General features: G+C 39.2%; 1 protein-coding gene across 11 annotated transcripts in view; it reads left to right on the top strand.

Annotated features, from left to right (window-relative positions):
- LOC308326515 (RNA-binding protein Musashi homolog 2) overlaps positions 1-18060 on the top strand; it is a 225515-nt gene extending 207455 nt beyond the window's left edge. For 3 of the 11 annotated variants that reach the window (XM_080779430.1, XM_080779424.1, XM_080779432.1), the window contains 3 exons: positions 6656-6835; positions 11503-11657; positions 17350-18060. In XM_080779430.1, the coding sequence (XP_080635556.1) occupies positions 6656-6835; positions 11503-11657; positions 17350-17418 (404 nt within the window). In that variant the 3' untranslated portion in view covers positions 17419-18060. Of the gene's footprint in view, positions 1-6655; positions 6836-11502; positions 11658-14706; positions 14778-17349 lie in introns of all 11 variants that reach the window. The other 8 variants (XM_080779431.1, XM_080779428.1, XM_080779426.1 and 5 more) reach the window with 5 other exon arrangements.
- The last annotated feature ends 3496 nt before the right edge of the window (positions 18061-21556 follow it).

The raw sequence follows: 21556 nt of genomic DNA, 5'->3' as shown, positions 1-21556 counted from the left end.
GGCTGGACTCTGCTGGCCACTCTTAGGATGGGTCAAATTCTGAGGAGAATAAAAGGATCAATAAATTAGAACAATGGTAGGTCTCCATCAAAGTACGTCAGAAATCCGTGAACAAGGGAAAAGGTGAATAGTAAAAACTCTGAGGCCTGTGTGGGTGGGCTAGCCAATTCAAGAAGAAATCAACTGTTAAAATTCATTAGCTAAGCCTCTCTGAACACAAAATGGCATGACATTAAATATGTATTATTTTGAAATGTCTGTGCACTCTGAAAAGGGTGCCGTTAATTAGTCAGCCATTCATTCAGAAAAGATAATTTCAAATGCAAAGTGAAAGCTACGCTAGGCAACAATGCTAGTTTTTTTCTGCTTTTATTTATTTATTTGTTCATTATTTATTTTCTAAATTACGTTGGTGAAAACTGAAAATGGAGTGGCTAATTATGGTGGCTTTTGTTTGTCAAAGCATATTCAGACAGGAACATGATTTACAAAAATGTGCAACTGGTGGGCATAGAGTATGTTAATTAATTGCGTATGTCGTATCCCATGCCTTACCTTCTCATTAACCACTTTCCGTCAGTTACGCATTTAGGAGCTTCTACTATCCGTAAATGGTGTCTTGCGGCCACACAACCCACTATACATTTTGCCGACTCCTATGCTTGCGGATGGAGATGTGTCTGTAGGCGACTAGGCGTGTTGATGCGTCTCTTCAAACCACCCGTAAAGTGATTTATTTATTTATAAAAGAATGCGCTCCTGATTTGGAGCTGCCTCGACACACAATATTGCAGAACATTCACAGCTCAGAGGTCTCGTTCTGTCTTAATTCTCCACACATCTCTAGTGATTGTCATTTTCCTATAATCAGCAGACAGTGCCCATTGTGTTTAATTGTCTAGTCAAAGAAGTTATTTGATTTGTGCCATGGCACATTGTGTGTGTGATTCGCTCGTTCAATTTCATCACCCCACTGCGCAGCAAATATTTAATGGATTACAATAATGTAAAATTCCCCATAATCAGTAACACGTAGCTGATACTTGTGTCAACCAAATGTGGTTTTATTGAAAGGCAATTAAAGGCGAGATGGTAAGAAGCAACGGATGTAATTTCCAATGTTATTTCGCCATCAGCTGGTCTCCTAGGCAACCTCAACATGCTCATTTGCAAGTTTGTTTAATTAATCCGATTTCCCGAATTTTCCTTTTCGCTTGATACCGTTTTGTAGAGAGGCACGATCTATATACTCATAGATCAGAGATTTCATGCAATTTAAAAAAAAATGCTCCAGATTTGAGCAAGTTGTGACTCAATGACGAGTGTTCTTGGTATTATGGTTCTGTGCCCGGTGGAGAAAAAAAGGGCACGAGGGGGATTGAGGGTGGGCAGCACAAGTGAGACTGTGTAGGTCCGTAGGTCGCGGAGTGGATAGATAGAGGAGCTACTGGACACAAAACAACCCTCTGTATCAAATATAAATGTATATTGGTGCCTCTGACGCAAGATAGGGCCCTTAGTGGTATCTGTGAAACCAATGCACATTTATAGCGGTTTCTTTACCATGAGAACAGGGCATTCCTACTTGAACCCCAGCGTCAACGCCAACAACAATAGTGCCACTTTAGGTCACCCAGCGGTATTGCAGCTGTCCGTACTCAAGCGGCCATACTGTACATGGATACATACGTACATACTACATACCGATACACTTTTTTCGCTTCCGATCCGATCCCGATACCTCAATCTCTGTGTTAGCCGATACCGATACCAGTGTCGTGATTTCATGCTGTGTTTATAGCGATCTAGCTACATATCTCGTGTTGTGTTTGTAGCGATCTAGCTATATATCTCGTGTTGTGTTCGTAGCAGACTCCTCACTCAAATGTGCAACTCCAAAGCAAATTCCACATGTCCCAACATTTTATTTACCTGCCATAGTGACATAGTGTCAACCCCCTTACCCCCTGTGTCGGATCTGTGGTTAGACTGGCATTTTCACCGATACCGATATGACCCGATATGACAAATTCAAGTTCAAGTGGTTAAATAGAACCACCTTGGTGGTGGCAGTAAGCGATGGTGAGACCCTCTTCTCTATCTGGCACTTAGCAGCAAACCCACAACTCAAGCCCTTGCTCGCTGCAGATGGAGGGAAGGAAAAGGCTTTGGGTAGGGAGGGGATAATGATGAGTAGTGGTGGACACTGGACATAGTACTTGACTCCAGCACACCAGTCTCAAAGTACTATAAAATATTATTGTGTGAAAGTTACTCCATCAAATTTGTACTACTGTAGTACTTTTCAACATGCTTTTAAATAAGTACATTTTATTTTCAATATCAATGCCCTGCTGTTTTGAAATTTAGACCAAAGTAATCCCCAAAGAAAGAAATCAAAGGTTTTCCAGACATTTTCCAAAAAATATAAATACTGTACATACAAGCATATCAACATGTGCAGTTCTGTCATTTGCACTATTTTTTAATATAACTTAATGGGTTCATAATGTACTTTCACTCCTACATACTTTATGTTGTGGAGTAATATTCAATATTAAAAAGTATTGGGATACTCGGATACTCAAAGTACTTAAGTTACTGTCCACCACTGCTGGAGATGGAGGGAGGAAAAGGGTTCGAGTAAGAAGGGAGGGGGTAATTACCAGTATAAATGAAGCCTGGTGAATGATATGCACTGCTGGGCCCCATCAGCTGGTCTCCTAGGCAACCTCAACATGCTCATTTGTTTTGTAGATGAGTAATTACACCCAATTAGTGTCCGGTGGGGGGAGAAAAAAAAGAAGGTCCAGAGAAGGGTCCGTTGTGCTGCTTAGATTGTCTGAATATTAACCCATTCTGAACGGGAAGCCATTTTGGTGTTTAGCATCATGTTATGCTTTAGCTATTGAAAAATAGCAGATCTACAAGCTCATAGCGCGCCACCGAGTGGCGCGCTACGAGCTTGTAGGTCTTCTATTTTTGAAAAATCGAAGAACGACTGACATTTTTAGAATCTGATCTCAGGTCAGAATGGCTTAATCAGACCAGTGTGTGTCCCAGTGGAAACCTCGTGTGAATCTGATCTCAGGTCAGAATGGGTTAATAACGGGACGGCGGTAGGATGTGCGGTGATCTGATCTATGATCAGCGATACGCATGCAGCTGTGGGCACAGGCTCGCTCTGCATAACAGATCAGATGAGTGCTGATGAGAATCAATGGCTCTCCAGGGGTGTGCATGCATGCGTGTACATATGAGGGAGCTTTACTCCTGTTCACGCTGCCTATATATCCAGTGAACAATGGTTCCTCTCCTGTGCCCGTCAGTCAGCAGAGTGATGTAATTCCTTTTGGTTTTTCGGAGGTGTGCAGGTCTGTGCGTTTCAGATTAATATATGTATACGCCATGCGTTACTTAATGCCTATGCATTGGTCAATTGTCTCCTGTCAACATTCACATAGTGCTCTGCACATTTTCTTACCAAGTTAGTATTGTATCCACAGATGTTTTGGATATCAAAGTCAATCTGTTAAAAGGCATTGCCACCATTCACCTCTTATTTTTGTATCTTGTTGGGCATTATCTTTGGTTTTATAGTTATACTGTATATTAAAATTCAAGTTGAAGCTATTGCTTATTTCCTGATATAGGCCTATGGAACTGGGTAGTGAGGACAGTGTCAGAATGCTCAAGTTGGCGATCAACTAGTACACATTGAGGACTGTGTGTGTGTGTGTGACTGTGTGCATGAGTTTCTACTAGACTATGTATCAACATAACATCCCTTTGTAACATTGATGAGATTGTAACCTGTCACCAAGCAGGATTAGTGGGCTAACGCTCTCTTTTAATTGCCTGTTATTTTTTTCCCAACCGACTTCTGCCACAAACCAAGGACTAGTGGCACTGATGTTTCGGTAATTTAATTGAGTAATCTCAATGTCATGACCGAGTCTGAAATAAGCTTAAGTCAAAACTCGGAGACAAGACCAAGGACTGTCAGTTCTCTATCGATCTCTATTTCATTTATATAAGTAAGTAAGCCCATGAGGCCCATAGGGCAGGACTCAGGAGCCTATCTCCTGTTTGTGTAGCGTGAGGCAGCTTGATGTACAAGTACTGTACACCCCCTTGACATGGTGTACATGTACACCCCCTGGACATGACGCTAGTATGTCGCAGGGACTTACCCCCAATCCAATCCAACCCTTGATGCTGTGTGCCAAGCAGGGAGGCATTGGGTCCCATTTATAGTCTTTGGTATGACCCGGCCCGGGGATTGAACCCCTGATCTTCCAGTTTCAGGGCGAACACTCAAACCACAAGGTCACTGAGCTGGTATTTCATTTATATAGTACAACAAAAATTGTTTAACATCATGTGCCCAGGTGGCAAGGAAGCTCAGCTGGATTTTAAGCCCATGAAGTCATTATTTTAAGCCTGCAGTTTCCATTGATGGCCCAGCAGATGTCGCCATTTTCCTCCTGCAGGCTGCAGAAGCATTTTTGGGGCAGACTTTACACTTGATTTTATTATCTTTAACATTTAAAACATTTTAACTCGGTGCCGTCCGAGTTGCTCACCAATAGGGTTGGAAACAGTGGAAATCTATTTCATAATTTGCACATAGTACTACAGTAAAGTAAATTAGACCAAATGTTGCAAAGCAATGTTCCAGGATGTTCCATTCTGGTCAAACAGAGTCATTTGACAAGCTCTGCTAAACTATGGAACAGAGCCTATTAGTATCGTTGGTAGTAACACCTGGCCCATGTTCTTGCCAATGTGGTTGCGTGCACCGAGCCTGTTGGCCGTGTTCACAGGTGGGAGGATGTTGTTTGTCACTGCACTAGTGATTCCTACAGGTTGAAATTTTAAATTGAACAATTATCTTCTTTTTCCTTTCTTTTTTTTACATCTCTAGAAAAACATAAGGAGAAGGAGAAGTACACAGAATGATTATTTCCTCTTTTCTCAGTATCTCAGGCATTATGTTAATATATACGTGGGCAAATTATGAAAGGCCTGACATTTTTCATGTTCATAAGAGTAGGTATATTGTCACTGTTTGGCAGAAACCTTATATGTCCAAATCATTACTTTTCAGGAAACTGAACAAATAACCTGCGTTTCAATGGATACTATGTAGTTATTATGTAGTCTCGAGCTCTGGTTAATACTTTTCATTGGTTAAATATTTATAAAGCACACAGACAGACTTAACCATCATTCTTTTGAGCATTTTGGGGGTGCTCATACAGTAGATGATTGGGTAGCGATGCTGTCTGGCAATCAGTCATACGACGAGATATAAAATAGGGCATTCATTTATGAAAAAAGAAAGATCAAAATGTGGAGATACAAGGTATCTGCCCGTCGGTGAAGATAATTATTGGTGGCCCACGAGTAATGACATCACAGTGCTAAAAGGCATTGGCGGGGCCCTTTCACAGGTGGAATGGCTTTGAATGTCTGTTCGCACCAAGACCCCAATAAAATAGAAGTACAGCATTAGTAATCTGCCATGGAAAAGCCAGTGTCACCAAAATAAGCCTCTCCTGAGTAGATGAACTCCAGTATAAAGGTGTGAAACACGTTCTTTTAATTGCACATTTAATGTGGCGGCTTGTCAGAGATTAAGAGGATAAGCAATAAATGTTGTCGCTTTGCTGAATGACATTCTTTAAACTGTTGATAATCCACCATCTGTGTGAAAAGAGGGGATCATTTTGAAGAGGACTACTGGAGTGCTTAGAGCCATATGCCTGTCGTTCAATAAACACTGATGTTTCTTTGTTATCTCACCTAGAAAAAATGTCACATACACCTCCAGTATCCACTGCTATTTGTCCAGAATCAGAGGCTTGAAATTAATTATTGATTGGCATGCATTGTGTTTCCCCTTCTGTTAAATGACAGAAGCTTCCTTCAGGTGTGTCCAGTGAGCGTTGTTGCATTGTATTGTGTTGTATTGTATTGTATTGTATTGTATTGTATTGTATTGAGCTGTGCTTCAGTGATTCTTCACTTTCATCTGTGTCGTGAAAGATTGCAGGAAAGCTGTGGGGGAATGCAGGTTGGATCGAGGTATGGACTCTGAGTCCTGAGGCAGCATTGTCTCCGATTGTGATGTGGTACTTATTTGTACCATGACACGAGTTGGCAATGTGTAGATCCAGTGAACATATCGCTGCTGTCGGGCAGAAACCTTGCATGTCCAAATCCATTCGTTTTCCAGCATCGCATAATGATGTGATGTGAGCTTGTAGATCTGCTATTTCTGCTACTTTTGAGGTGACTCTTGTACAATGAAGTAGGGCAATAAATTACAGGAAAAACATGGTTTAGATTGTTTAGAAACAGTTGAAATAAGGTACAAGTTTTCTGCCCGACACGGACGACATACATACATAGGCACACTGATCACATGCTAGTAGGGCCGTGGACACACGGCAGGGGCTGCTGGGGGAGAGATGGCAGGGAGGACCAACAGGGCAAAATGACATACAGTATATCTAAAAACATGGTGTGCCACTCCGCCGTGCCACGCCAAACAATCTCCACCTTGACCACAAGTTCGTGAACAAGTTTGATTTCCCCAATGATGGCGTCCCTTCCCCTCCCCCTCCCCACCCTATACTGTATCTCCCAGGCCTCCCCGATTATGGGTTTTACTCCACTCCCAGTGACCAGCGGGGGGGGCCCTGCTCCTTTGCGGACTATGGCTCCCTGGGGCCCCAGGCTGCTCAGATGCTGCACAGTGAGCATGCCAACTCCGCCTGCAACTCCCCCCTCCAGCACCTACAGAGCCCGGATCAGTTTAAGAGCCCAGGTTTGTATAATGTGCATCTCTCTCCACGTGTTGGACTTTTCAGCTTGATTCATTTTGCATTCCCCCCCCCCCCCCCCTTTCATTTTTTTTACGTGTTCTCTTACGTTTATATGGATGGAAAAAGACAAACATGAAAATATGTTTGCACTGCGAAAGGAATATTTGCATTAAGACGTTGTGTCAACATGCATTGCATGTTTATTCCTCAATTATTCCTTTATTTATGTTCAGTTTGAGCCCCAGCTTGCACTTTTGGGGCCTTTACATACAGAATGTATCCCTCCTTTTGCATGAGTTACAATAGGACCCTTGGACAGGGTCCTTGGACCCTAGGACCCTTGGACAGGGTCCTTGGACCCTAGGACCCTTGGACAGGGTCCTTGGACCCTAGGACCCTTGGACAGGGGGACTGCACTGGCCACTTTAAGTCTGTTCGTTTCAATACTTCTTCCTTGATTCAGACTGCAGGAATGGAGTGAGTGAATGAGTGAACGTGTCTGTAATCAGTGAAACAGTCAGTCAGTCCAGAGTCTGATTAAATAATTCAATCAGCGAACAGTTGAACAAAGAGGAGTGTTTCGAGGGAAAATTGTTTTTTTTGTCAAAGCCTTTAAGGTTGACATGATTTCTATTATCAATATGCAAATTGTATTTTATGCAAATTAGTAATTACACAATCGGTAAATCAGTTGACTGAATTACATATCACAACATTGATATGTATAATTCAAACAATGGTCAACAATATGTTCTGCTTCCAGTTGCTTTCTAAAGCCAAGTTCAACATTCTTCTCTATGAATAAAATGTGCATGTCACTCAACACAAATCTTTTAAATCTATAGTAATATATAATACCATATAGTATAGTCATTTTTCAAAATGAGCAACATTCATTCTATCCCTGTAAGTGCTGTAACCTCAATGTATTATTTTGTTTAAATATTCCTCATTTTGTCTTCATTTTTGCTCATGATGATGTTTGCAGTGGCATGGCACGTCCCTAATGTCCCTGCATCTCGTTACTTACAGTGACTGTGAGGACAATCTTGTTGAGTGGGAATGCCTGTAATGGAACCTGAAATGGTGTTGTCTAGACAGAGACGTATTAGACCTGCAAGATCTGGTTCAGACAGACGTATAGACCAGCATCTGGTTCAGACAGAGACATATATAGACCATTAGACCAGCATCTGGTTCAGACAGAGACATATATAGACCAGCATCTGGTTCAGACAGAGACATATACAGTATAGACCAGCTTCTGGTTCAGACAGTGGCGTATAGACCAGCAATGGCATCTGGTTCAGAGTATACTGTAGACCAGCTACCAGCATCTGGCCAGCAGTTTGTAAGTAATTATATCCAGACAAAATGATAGGTGTGTAATCCTGTGTGCGTGCAGGCGTGTATCCAAGTGCGAGTATGAGAACTCTTCCTGATCTAGCTCCTATTTGAGGTAGATTCTGATGGTGTAAGCAGTATGGTGATGTGTCACTGCCACTACAGTGTCTTTTCCAGTATACTGGTATAGAAAGTTTTGTGGTTTTAAAGATCGGCTGCCATAGCATATACTAGGGATGAAGGGGTCGCCCTACGTTCCCTAACACTTACAAGGGGGGTAGTAGAGACTAGAGAGACCCCCCCCCCCAGGTTCATGTATTTTTTTATTTGCATTGAAATCCCCATAGGTGGATTTTAGGTCGCTTCATATAAGAACTGTGTTTGAAAAATAAACCGATCATCCCAGACTTTCTGTTAGGGGGGTGGCTGTGCGTCGTTAATGATGTCCATTCATATTTGATGCAGCCAGTTTCTGGAGAAAATGGAATTAATGTGGCCGCAAAAGCCTTGAAACTACAAGGGTATGAATGCAATGTCGCTGCTAATATACAGTACGTCACACCCAGCTGTCAACACAAGCTCAACTGGCAGTGACTCGACTCGTAGTAACCACGAAACATTAAATATCAATACAAATAAATAACATGTCAGTTTCTGTTGTGCGACGGGCAGCTGCAGCCACCCCGCCTACCCAGAAATGTAGTCTCTGCAGTTGTTTGACTCGTTTCTAACGCTTATTGTGTTACTCTTTGGGTATATTTGTACATTTCCACCTTCAGTCGATGCTTCATATCCATATGAGTGAAAAGGCCCGGGATGATCGGTTTATTTTTTTTCAAACACAGTTCTTATGAAGAGATCTAAAATCCCCCTATGGGGATTTCAATGCAAATAAAAAGTACACGAACCTGTGGACTGGCGCCCTCTACTGACAGTGACGTCAGGACTTCGGCGCTCTATGGCAGTGCACTGAAACTAGTGTGATGTCCTCATCTATTCTAGGACACTGGCACCATTAATAGAATGGATTAACCCATTCTGACCTGAGATCAGATTCATACGAGGTTTCCACTAGGACACACACTGGTCTGATGAACCCATTCTGACCTGAGATCAGATTCTAAAAATGTCAGTCCGTTCTTCGATTTTTCAAAAATAGCAGACCTACAAGCTCGTAGCGCGCCACTCGGTGGCGCGATATGAGCTTGTAGATCTGCTATTTTTCAATAGCTAAAGCATAACATGATGCTAACACCAAAATGGGTTCCCGTTCAGAATGGATTAATTGATGTTGACTTCATCAGGCCAGAGTACCAGTTGTTCAGTGTGTTTAGGAACAGCATTACCAGCAAGAATAATCTCCACAATAGCTGTTTACTACAAAAGGAAAGTCACAAAACAGCTCCTCTAATTCAACAATACACAACAGGTTGCTAAGGATATAAGCCCCCTCAGACGTTATCTTTTTGTGTTCCAATTTGTGTATTGTGCCCAAAGCATAATGGCTGCTTCTTCGTTCAACAAACTTAATAGGAAAAGTTGCACACTGGTACCGACGTGAGAAGCTGAGCTCATGGAAGACTAATGAATGCATTTTGCTACATAATCAGTGTACCCATCCTGTATTTAAAAAAAATGGCACTAGAAAATGGGGATATAAGGCAACATGAACAAGAACACAGTAATTAAACGCTGTGTAATCAAAACAGTGGTCTGTTGTATTACCATGAGCCCAGCTAAAGAAAACAAGTCAGACTTAATCAGTGTAATTTGTTTCAGTGCTCAAGTTGATGGCTCAACCAGTATCCCCTGTGTTCAAGAATAAAAAATAAAAAATAATATAAATCTAGTACTTTCACATGGAGCCACACTAAAATGCAGACGATTAAAGGAAATGGGAATTACCTTTTCCACTGACAATTACCTCGATTACTTAATAAGAAAGGGGGCTGTGTAAGCACAGATAAGAATGCTAGTGGCCCGCTATGGAAAATCCCCTGCAGTCAAAGAACAGTTAAACACTGTTAGAGACTACATTGCATGCAGGTTATATCCACAGTATGTTTGCAGGTGCCTCTCATGGGGCCAGCATATCTAACAACACCAAGATTAGTTCTGAGAGTACAATGATGTGTAAAGATTGTCAATAATGTTATACTAGCAGGTACTGTATGTATAATTTGTTTTGGGTTACGTTGTGTGTACAATTGCATGCTTCAACAGGTGTTGCATGTTTAAAAGCATTGTATTGTTTGCAAAACCCCTGGTCAAGAGGGGTTTTCTTTTGAATGCAGTGGTTGTGTGGTTATCTTTCACAGTTTGTGAATAAAGATTATGTACGGTCTAACGGCAGACGCTGAAGTGCTATCTTGCTGTTAAGAGACCATTGCCTTTTTCTCCCTCTCTCTCTTCTTGTTTATATTTTTATTGACAGTGTTATTGCCCTTTGCTAGACATGTGGTTCTTTAAAAGACTATATTAGTTTGAGTCACTGTTACTCACAAGGCAAAGGTCAGGTACAATAGGTACAAAGGTCAGGTCTAATCCGATGTTAGACCTGTTTTAGTATCCCTTTATTCCTCTTTGCTCACTATCTCCATACCTTTTTCTTTTTGTTTAGACATTCCCCTGTAGACATTAGGCACTATGGCACTATGACAGTTATCCTAGTTACCAGGTCATACAAGGAATGCAAAGGCTTGCTGTTAACAATGAGACAAACTACTTGAAATATAAAAGATGTATTTTCAAACTGCTGTATTAGTATTAGGTTGACAATGACAAATCAAAATGAATTATAAATAGCTCTGCTGTCAGGAAGAAACCACCTAACTCCAAAATGTTCATTTATAAGGAAATGAAAAATATTTATTTTCAGGAAATGAAGAAAACCATGTATTTTTTAAACAATGCAATACTGCCTCATCAAAGTTGGTATTGTGACTTTATATATTGTCAACTACCGGTACTTGCATGATATTTGGAGCGGTGGTGGAGTTAGCTGCTTTAGCATACAGTTTGACGTACAGCATACAGTTTGACGGTCCAATTAATACTTTTCACTGGTTCAATATTCTTTTAATTAACAGATTAATTAATTAAATTAAATTAATTAATTAAAAAAATATATCAAAAACCTAAAGAATGGAGTTGGGTCGTTCCTCCTGACAGCAACGATTATACTGTATTTGTGTTATACCTTAAATATATGTAAATGTGTCAGTTGAAGTGATTCAATGGTCGTGCCGGCACTATGCATGGTTCCTAGAGTGAGTCCCGTGTGTTTCTGACCGGCTGTGTATCCTGTTGTGTTCTGTGTGTGTAGGCACCAACCCATCAAGACCCGGAGGCTTCCATGGTCCCAACAGTCCCGGGCCTGTGGCTGACCTGTATGGACCCGGCAGCCAGGACTCTGCAGTGGGCAACTACATAACAGCTGCTAGCCCTCAGCCTGGCTCTGGCTTCGGTCCCAGCATCACAGTGAGTATTACCGTTGTACTCTCATTGGCCTCAGTTACCTCTCCTTTCCCCTTAGGGTTCCATCCTTACTATTGTAGTCAGTACGTCTTTGACTATAAGGCGACATGTATTACCGTAGTGTCGCTATATAAAAGTACTAAGGTTATTTGGTATTGCGTTTCACTGTATCGATGGAAAAGTACCATGAGCAACTATAATGTACAACGTGTACAACCTAGTGGATCAGCTCAGATCAGTGTTCTCCACAGTCTCAACAGTGACACCTACAGGGCCACTAATTATTTTGTATACCGGAGAAAGAAGCAGCTGTGTTAATGCTTAGACTCCATCTTGTCACTCTTATGCCCCATTTATACTTTGTCGTACAACTGTGTTGCTAGTTACTTCTTTTTTTTCCTTCTTCTTTTTTTTCTCCTAGTTGTTTTGACACAGTTGTAGGACAAAAATAAATGAGCCACAAGACTCTTGTCCTTGGAGATGAGCTCATAGTATGGTGAGGCGAGGTGTAGGCTACAGCACATGTTGGGACTGGGAGTGCAGCAGCATTAGTCACAAAACAATGGGGGGGATTATGGTAGGAGAGAGAGTTTGACAGCTATTAATAGATTACTAATAATTAAATAAATGTGACCGCAAACATTTTACCTAGTCAATGTGCCTGCTATAAGGAGCTTCGGGATTCATCAAATATGTTTTGTTACCATCTATATTAGACTGCTCCCAGACAGTGTAACACTGTAACATGCACTGTCCTAAAGTCCTAAAGAAAATAACCTCTTGATCCTTTTAACCAATCTGGTTTACTTTTTAGGGCAGTGGTTCCCAATATTTTCTGGATCAAGGCCAACTTGATAATCTTGACAGACTTCCCGGCCGGTCCTACCCATTTGAACACCAAGGCCTCATTCACACGTACCAAACAATCAAGCAAAACCATGTTTGGTCAAACCATGTGACTCCCTTTGGAAAAGCTTTTCCAATGGGAGTCACATGGTTTGATCAAACATTTGTGTTTGATTGCTGGTGGTGTTCTGCCCCACCCCCCTCATCAAATAAACATGTTTGGTCAAACCATGTGACTCCCATTGGAAAAGCATTGTGGTGGCCCAAAAAAACTAAATAACTACCAAAATTTTCTTGATTGGTGTTTGATACGTGTGAATGAAGAGTGGTCAGATGGGTAAGCCGTGTGCATTTTTAAAGCATGTTTATTTTAATGATCAATCAATTGATTGTGTTCCGGCTTGGATCAGTGGAACTAACATATTGTACTTTAAGTTCCCAGTTAAAGTTTGTTCATCAAAATGAAAACACATTTTTTCCCAAGGTCTTACAGAAAGAAATCCCACATTTTTAATATTCATGTTATATTTTCAATACAATCTTTTGGGTTTTGCCAATTATTTGGGGGCCCACTTGCAATATCCCCTTGCCCTACCAGTGGGGTCCGGCCCACAGGTTGGGAATCACTGTTCTATCCCCTTGGCCTACCAGTGGGTTAGGAATCAGTGTTCTAGGGCATGATTTCATATCGTTCGCATTTCTATTACATCACTTTGTTTAGAGTCTGCTCTGACCGTGACTCAGCGGAAACCAGATATATCAGTTCATGGGAATATAATTTAGTTTGTCCATAAATTACCTGAATATGAGGCTCATATATGGCTTGCTATTGAGCAGGAACGTTATAATGAAAGAACAAATGATGGATGGCAAACAAATAAACGTTGCCTCACAGAAGCACAATAATGGTTAGGGTTTTGGAAGTTGTTCTTTTCTGAATAGCTATTGTATTCTATAGCTATTGTTCTACTGAATAGCATTTTGATTAAATGAGCATTTTTAAAGCCATTGTCACAAATCATCTCAGCATTTAATTAGAAATTTACAGCGTTACAATAACCATCGTATCTTGTTCTACATATCATTTTTTATGAATATGGTAGAAAGGTTAAACTAACAAAAACATACACTTCTATTCTATTCTTCTATTCTAGTATACTACTAAAGCATACTACTAAAGATCCTATATACATTTATTTTTGTTATATTCTTTAAGACCTTGTGTAACCACAGTTGTGCTGTTGTGAAATGGCCTTACATGTACATAGAGATATTATTATCATTATTATTATTTATTTTATTGTAATAAAAGGAGCACACTTGTAAGTGCTGCACATAAAATAACTGTCAGAACTCCCTTAATGTCACAAAACAGTAATGAACTGGACTTCTGTTCCTTTGTGCATTGAAATTAATCAAATGACTTGACAAATGATTTCCTTAAGCTATCCATCATTAGTCTGTCACTTTTTCTTTTTTCTTTTCTTTTTTGTGGACAAAACTACATTGATCATAACGGGGGAAATGGGATGAATGAAAGTCTTTATGATTATATCCTTTTAACAAGTTAGGTTTTCGTTAAATTGTGTTTGTGTTAGCATGAATGCGTATTGTTCTTAAAGAAAACAATCTCTCATAACATTAACATGACTTTGAGTGACTTTGACAGCCCATAGCAAATAGGATGACTGGACATAGTGTATGCGCAAAGCAATCAAATAACTGTACAGCACCAAGTGCTTGGCCAGCAAGTGCAGGCCAAGAGTACGTTCTGTACTGTGTTTCGGTAGGCCTCCTGGATGTCTGATGAGGAGTCGGACGTAGTACTGTCCAGACATTGTAAATTAAAGGGTGCTACTATCCAGTGTGCCGGTATTTTTACTTTAGCTATTACAGTATATTGATTTGATTTGCCCTTGGAATTCATACCCAATAGATAGCCTATGGCTCCTTTAATGTCAATAAACTCAAATAAACAATATCAGTCCTATCCTATGGACACAAAGTTGGAGAGAGAGCGACACCTACAGACAGTAGACGCTGTCAATATTGTTAAAGTTTCAAAGGTAAGAATGAAAATCATTATCAAAGTGAACTGTAGCATCAATAATACACATTCATGCTAGCAGAACAAATTTGATGTGATGAATTGTATTATGTTCTTGAATTGCATACTGACATAAAGTCCCTTGCTGTACACTTTTAGGGCCAGTTGATTGCCACAGCTTTTACAAATGGATACCACTGAACAGATAGCCGGTCGCCATCTTATCAGAGGTATTACATCTACTGTGTATTTCAATCACACACTTTTCAGTATCTGCTATAAATGAGATCGTTACTGTAGTACATACTTGTGCATATGACAAGAAGTTGACCTCTTCAGAAGTCAATGGCACGCTTAGTCATCATTACCATCTGGATGTATGGATATTAATTGGGCAATATCACAAATAACAATGGGGGGGGGGGGGGGGGGGGGGCTTTAAAACACAAATGACTTGTTCCATAAGGAGGGCTTTGTCTTCTGAACGGATTTGTCTTCTGGCATGCTCAAACACTACAGATAAAAGAACTGGCACAATTGGTGTCCTTGTTGCTGCAATAGTGACCCCTCCTGGTTGATATAGGCACCTGTTCAGTGAAATAGGAAATTGTCTGAGATACTGTGAACCAGTGGTGGAAAAAGCATTTACTAAAGTAAAAGTATCAATTCTGCAATGTAAGAATACTCTGACAGAAGTAAAAGTCCGGAATTCAAAATTGACTTGAGTAAAAATACAAAAGTAGAACGTAGGCTACACATTATACAGCATGTCCCATTTCTCAAGTCTCAATGTATAAAAAAATTATACAATTATTTTTCAAATAGCAGAAACTACACGCTCACAATACGTCACAACGCATTGTGAGCATGAAGATTAGCTATTTTCAAATGACTGAAATAAATGTATATAGGGCCGAAGTGGTATACTGTATGTTTTGTAGTAATAATAACTATCAATATCTACAAAGTGTCTATAGTAACTAAAGTTTTTAAAGTGGAGTAAAAGTACAATATTTGCCTCTGAAATGTAGGAGTAAAAGTATGGAAAATTGGAAATAGTAGTAAAGTAAACTATACCTCAAAGTTGTACAGTACATGAGTTAATGCACTTTGCTACTTTACACCACTGAGTGTGAACCTCCACACACGTTAAGCTTTCCCAGTGAGACTATCAGATGAAAGGAGGTAGCTGGTGATGGTTCATGTGTATGGAAGGAAGCATCACTAGCATGTGGTGTAGCAAGCAGTCCCTCCCCAGCATGTCGTAGCACTCCCTCGGCAACAGGGTTGGCAGCAACAGGGACTGCACTGCAGTACACAGGGGGAACTCAACATGGGGAACTCAACAGGAAACAATAGCATGTTCAAAAGAAAAACGACAACACTACAGAAGCAAGATGTAAAGTTACTTATGCTGTATTATTTCTAAAGGCCCGAATGTATGCAATGGACATATTATTGCACGATCAACCTTTCACATGAGAACTTTTTTTATTTTTGTTTAAATCATTGCCAGTTACCTGCCTAACTTGACCACCTAAGCTGTGATTACGAGTTGTGTTAGGTCCATGATGAAGCGGGAATTTAATTTCCAAATTCCACACATCGGAGGGAGAGATTGCCATAGAATACAATTATGTCTAATTGATTGTGATTCAGTGATATGCTATGAGCTGGATTCAACTGTAAATAAAATGCTACAGTCACTTCCTACACATGAACTATATACTGTGTGTGTATATATATATATATATATATATATATATATATATATATATAGTCTTTCTTTACATGTGTATTGGCTATAAAATATTTTGAAAGGACTCATATTATTAGTAGCCATTGTATTGTAACCTACACTGTACCTAGTTATAGTTATTGTACTGTACCTGGCCAGAATGCTAACAGGAGGTATACTGTAAGTGAACCTGTTGCTCTCTGTTGCACCTATATTTTTCACTTTTCAGCTCCATAGCTCAAATTAGTTTGAAAGGATGTGTTCTATACCTACTTCTGTTTTAACAGCCTGCCAAAGGGTTTCTATGGGACAGTCTAGCATTTGTTATTGAGCCATGCTAAGATGCCTTTTGATATGTCTGAGGAGTTGTTGGTTGAAGACACACAACCTTCAAAGACGGAGGAACCCCACAGCGTTAGCTAATCTAATGTACTGTATACTGTATTTCACCATAGTTGGAGATGAAAGGCTCATTTGGTAATCAGTGATGAGGAAAAGAGGCGCACGTCCATTGTAGATAGGCTGTTTTTGACAATGAGAATTGGTGTACAGGGCACAGAGGAGTGGATTTAGTTTACTAATCTAATACTAATAGTATAGAGCGTTTTAGTAGTACTACAAAGTACATTAAACACTTTTCATTAACACCTGAGGTGTTCTTTGCTGTGACATGTTTGCTATTTATTCTATGAACAAAAGGTGCAAAGCACACCGGTCCAGGTGCCAGCCAATGGGAAAAAATACTAGTAATGATGCCAAACATTTATTGTGGACACAGGAAAGAAACCAATGTTTCAGACAGATGTACTGCCTTATACATGCTATTTATTATTCAAAAACATCCAGAGAATTATGAGAGCACGTTATAACTACAGCCACATCATCATGTTCCTCGCATTCACAGTAAAATGTTTCGTCTGAACTTCTGTGGCCCTCTAGTCATTGAGAAGATGTATTTGACAGTCACATTGCCTTTCTTCTGATTTGTAAAATTAAAGGCTTAGATCTTTGTTATGGTCATGTGTGATTATATTTCTAAGGATAATTTCTTTCTTTATCACCAGCAGAGTCCATCTGGTGGCCAAATGCTACAGACAGGCCCGGAGTATCTAATTGGCTTTGTGTACAGGTGATGTCAACCAACATCAAGCACTACAGCATCACCCAAGTAAAAAGAATATAAATGGAACTATATGAAGAAAATAATGGAGAAAGTTTGTCATCTCAGAAAGAAAATTTAAAAAAGACTACAAAGAACTGCTGTACTATATTCCGAACCTTTGATAACTTGGTTTGGTTTAATGTTTCATATCAATTAAATTCACATATGTCGTACTTTTCCTTTTTTTTTTTTTTTAGCTTTTTGATTAATTTTTTAAGATGACGTTTTAGATTTACAGTTCATTTTGTGTCATTATATTTTAACTTTGTAGTATGCAAGTGGAAATGTATTTGTTTTTTCCTGGGGAGAGGGGGGGGGGGGGGAGACGAAAAATACTAGTTTTTGGTCTACTAAGTCATGTCTTCATCTTTTTATTAAGAAAGGGAAAAAGATATTGGAGACTTATGTGTCTTTGCACAAAAACAAAAAATACATTCAAATTGCTGACATGGAAACATTTAATTTTGAATGGAAATTAAGAGGGTATTTAAGTAATAAATCCAAGTCGCTGTTTTAATTTTTGTGACGTCTCCTTGTTAGCCATAATTACCTATTTTTGGGCAATACAAAGAGGACTCCAATATTTTTATGGTCCTTTTTTATAAGTGTTGTTTTTGCTGTTATGATTATATATATATATATATATATATATATATATATATATATATATATATATATATATATATATATATATATATAATTTCATATAATTACATTGTGAATTGAAACTTGAGAAAAATAAATGTAGCTGTACATATTATTCCAGTCACTGCATATAATCAACTCAATAAGAGAATAGCATATTTTTGTGATGGTGTGTTGAAGAAAATGTAATAGCGTGTGAATAGAAATAAAAGCGCTAAACATTATTACACTTTTTTGCTGGAAGACCGTGACCACCCTAGTGACAAACGGAATAGGTTTGCTCTGTAAATACTCGAGCTGAATAATTTTACAAATGTCCTACCAGCGTATGGTGAATAAGTAAGCGCGTTTTTAAGAAATAAATGATTGTTAACGTATCCTTTGTCTAACTGTTAATTAAGATATCGCTATCATTTTTGTTTCAAAGAGAAAGATGATTTAATCCAAAGCACACTGTACTTAGATGTTAGGCTCGGAACGTGATCCAGGCAGGAGAATTCTGTGGATACTGGCTATTTTATACTCGAGAGAAAACTTAACTGGTTTGATGTATGTTAATGTTTGTTTCACCCTGCTTGTTCCATAAGGATAATTTATGCTTTGGCGAAAACTTGTCACGCAGCATCGTCACTCAGTCGAAAATGACATAATGTCAACTACTTCTTTTTTTCTACTTTTTTTAGTTGAAAATACAGCATTGTCGCGTGACACTTGTTTTTCCAAAGTGTAAATTTGGCTTTGCTTAGTCTGGAACACAATATCTGACCTCTGTGTTCAAGCTGTTATATATAATGCTTCTTCTGTGCATCAGCTAGTCATTTCTGACTGAATTAGGAAGGTAAACATTTTGATACCATACCTCAGCCCTGTGACTTCTATTGCGGAATCATTGGCAGGTTTAATTTATTCTAATGGGAAATGTAGAGGAGACATCAGAAAGTAAAATGGGTAATCTTTGCACTGTGAGCAGTAAAGTACAGGACATTTCCTATTTGCACATGTATATGTTGGATTTTTTAAAGGGAGAAAAAAGGTCCTCAACAGAGTATTTAAATGAAGGATTTTTGGTTATAGACTGGACGTAAACATACATTATATACATACAGTACATTGTGGTAAGGCAATGCCTTTGTGTTTCATCATATGATGGACCCATGTATCCTGTGTACTGTAGCCTATGTCAAAAATATTTTTACAAAGTGGATAAAAGACACTGAGTAAGTTATTATTTCTGTTAACCACTTAGCATTCCTTATTTGGGCAAGTAACAATAGGGAACATTCTGCGAAAATAGCTCATCTAGACAGAGAATTGAAGAGATTTGGTGCATTTGAAGGGAAATGTAGGGGGCCATGCCCTGGGGGACTATGTATGGTCAAAAGAACTATAGGGTTTAAGTGGTTAGTATCAGTTGCTGCACTAATCTGTAGGCTAAATCAGTGGTTCCCACAGTGGGGTCCGGGGCCCCTTATGGGTCCTTGAGAGAGTTCCAGGGGGTCCCCAGTTAAATGATAATTAGCAACCAAATGGACCCTTATGGGTCCCTAACTCAGAGAGTGTACGGATGGAACCAAATGGACCCTAACGGGTCCATTTGGTTCCATTTGTACACTCTCAGAGTTGATTTTACAATATAAATTTGGGTCTGAGATAGAAATGTCATTAAATGTGAGGCCTTAGCCTGTTGCATATCAAACTGGGGGGTCCTTGAAATGAAAATAGTTGAAAATCACTGCTAGTGCTGTAAAAAATATTCTCTTATGGGGGTCCCTGGCGTATATTTTCAAATGGGGGTCCGCAGGCTAATTTTAGGGGTCCTTGACATGAAAAAGTTTGGGGTAATAAATGATGTGATGATGTGAGTTAAAAACATTTAATAATAATGCTCCAAATTACAGTGGGATTTCTGAAGATGGAATGAATATGTACTCTGAAAAACATTACCTGCAAATGTGTTTGTTGTTTAATTTTGCTCTTTTTATTTGTATTTGTTTGTCTCATAGCTCCTTTGTTCCAAACAACCAGGTTAAAGAAAAATGCTGGATGCTTTTAAAGTAAATTATGGAGTTGTGATCAAGTAATAATTTAAAGAATGAGAAAAAAGTAAATAATAATACATTGTAATAATGAAATGTAAACAGAGAAAAAATATATATAAAACTAATAAAAACAAAAGAGATGCTTCTTTGCTGATTTAAAGTTGAATCAGAAAGTTTTATTGATACTTTGTGGTTACTAACTGTAATATTCTATTAAAATGTACTGTGCATCCACTGATTTCTCTCCTTCCCTTCCCTGTCACCAAACAGAAAACAGCCTAAACTATCTTAATCATCCATTTATTTCAATAGTGTGTTTGAAAGAAGAAGAAAAAGACAATAACAGTTACCTTGTTGTAACAGAGTGCTGTCGTTGTTCTACCTGTCCTTTCCGTCATATCTCTCTTTATCTCCTCTATCTCCTGTAATTACCATGTAGTGGTTGTATAATAACATGATCTAATTAGTATTGATATTACCTGTAGTAATTAGTGGATTTAACACAGATAGATAAACGCAAACTGTTGTTTTGGTATATCCAATGTATTCACTGTTTCTTTTCTTTTGTCAGTTTTGCTTTAACAATCTCATGTGGCTTCAGCTACCAAAGCTTTCATGGATGAACAATAAATAAACATGCTGTAAGAATTTTACACAAGGCACCATTTGGATCCCCCACCTTGAATGTGTTAAAAGGGGTATGCCATACTACCTTAAATGCTAATGCTAGATATGCAAAATATTTTTGATTACTTTCTGAGAGGGCCACAAGCTACAATTATGAAAAGGATTTTATGTGAAAGAAAATTCGTATTTTTTTTAAGAATACATATACCGGTACTTCTAACATACCAATGATGACACAGTAGTGATGACATGGTAGTCAATCGTAGCGTTTAAAATAAACTGTAATACCTTTTAGTGTTTGTAAAATGATTTGGGAATATTGCAGAAGCCTCTGGCACAGCTACTTTTGAATAATACTGCTTTTGGTCTCTCTCTCTCTCTCTCTCTCTCTCTCTCTCTCTCTCGCTCTCTCTCTGTCAAATAACTTCTCATGAATACGCTTTAATATTTGACCTAGTGTGTTACCAGTTATATGAGTCATTCTTCTCACACATGAACAGACATCACAATAAGATTAAGACCCGGTGAAAATCATAGCAAACCATTTCATGGCAGGTGGCTAGGATTGGACAAGGCTGTGAATCAGAGATCAAATAATCAGTGGTTCTCATGGGTTTCAGAGACCCTCAGGGTGATTCCAAACGTCGAGTTAAGGCTCATTCATAGTATGGATTTTTGGTGGTGAGGTGACCACCGAACTACAACATGACGTCACGAGCCGTGGTGAAGAGCAAACCACTGCCACCGCTCCAGCCCTTCTCTCTGTTTTTACTCACCACCGCTCAGCGTTATTTCAGC

Source organism: Protomyctophum bolini (assembly GCF_963924005.1).
Source record: "Protomyctophum bolini genome assembly, chromosome: 13".
Classification (NCBI taxonomy): domain Eukaryota; kingdom Metazoa; phylum Chordata; class Actinopteri; order Myctophiformes; family Myctophidae; genus Protomyctophum; species Protomyctophum bolini.
This window is presented reverse-complemented; position numbering and strand designations above follow the sequence as displayed.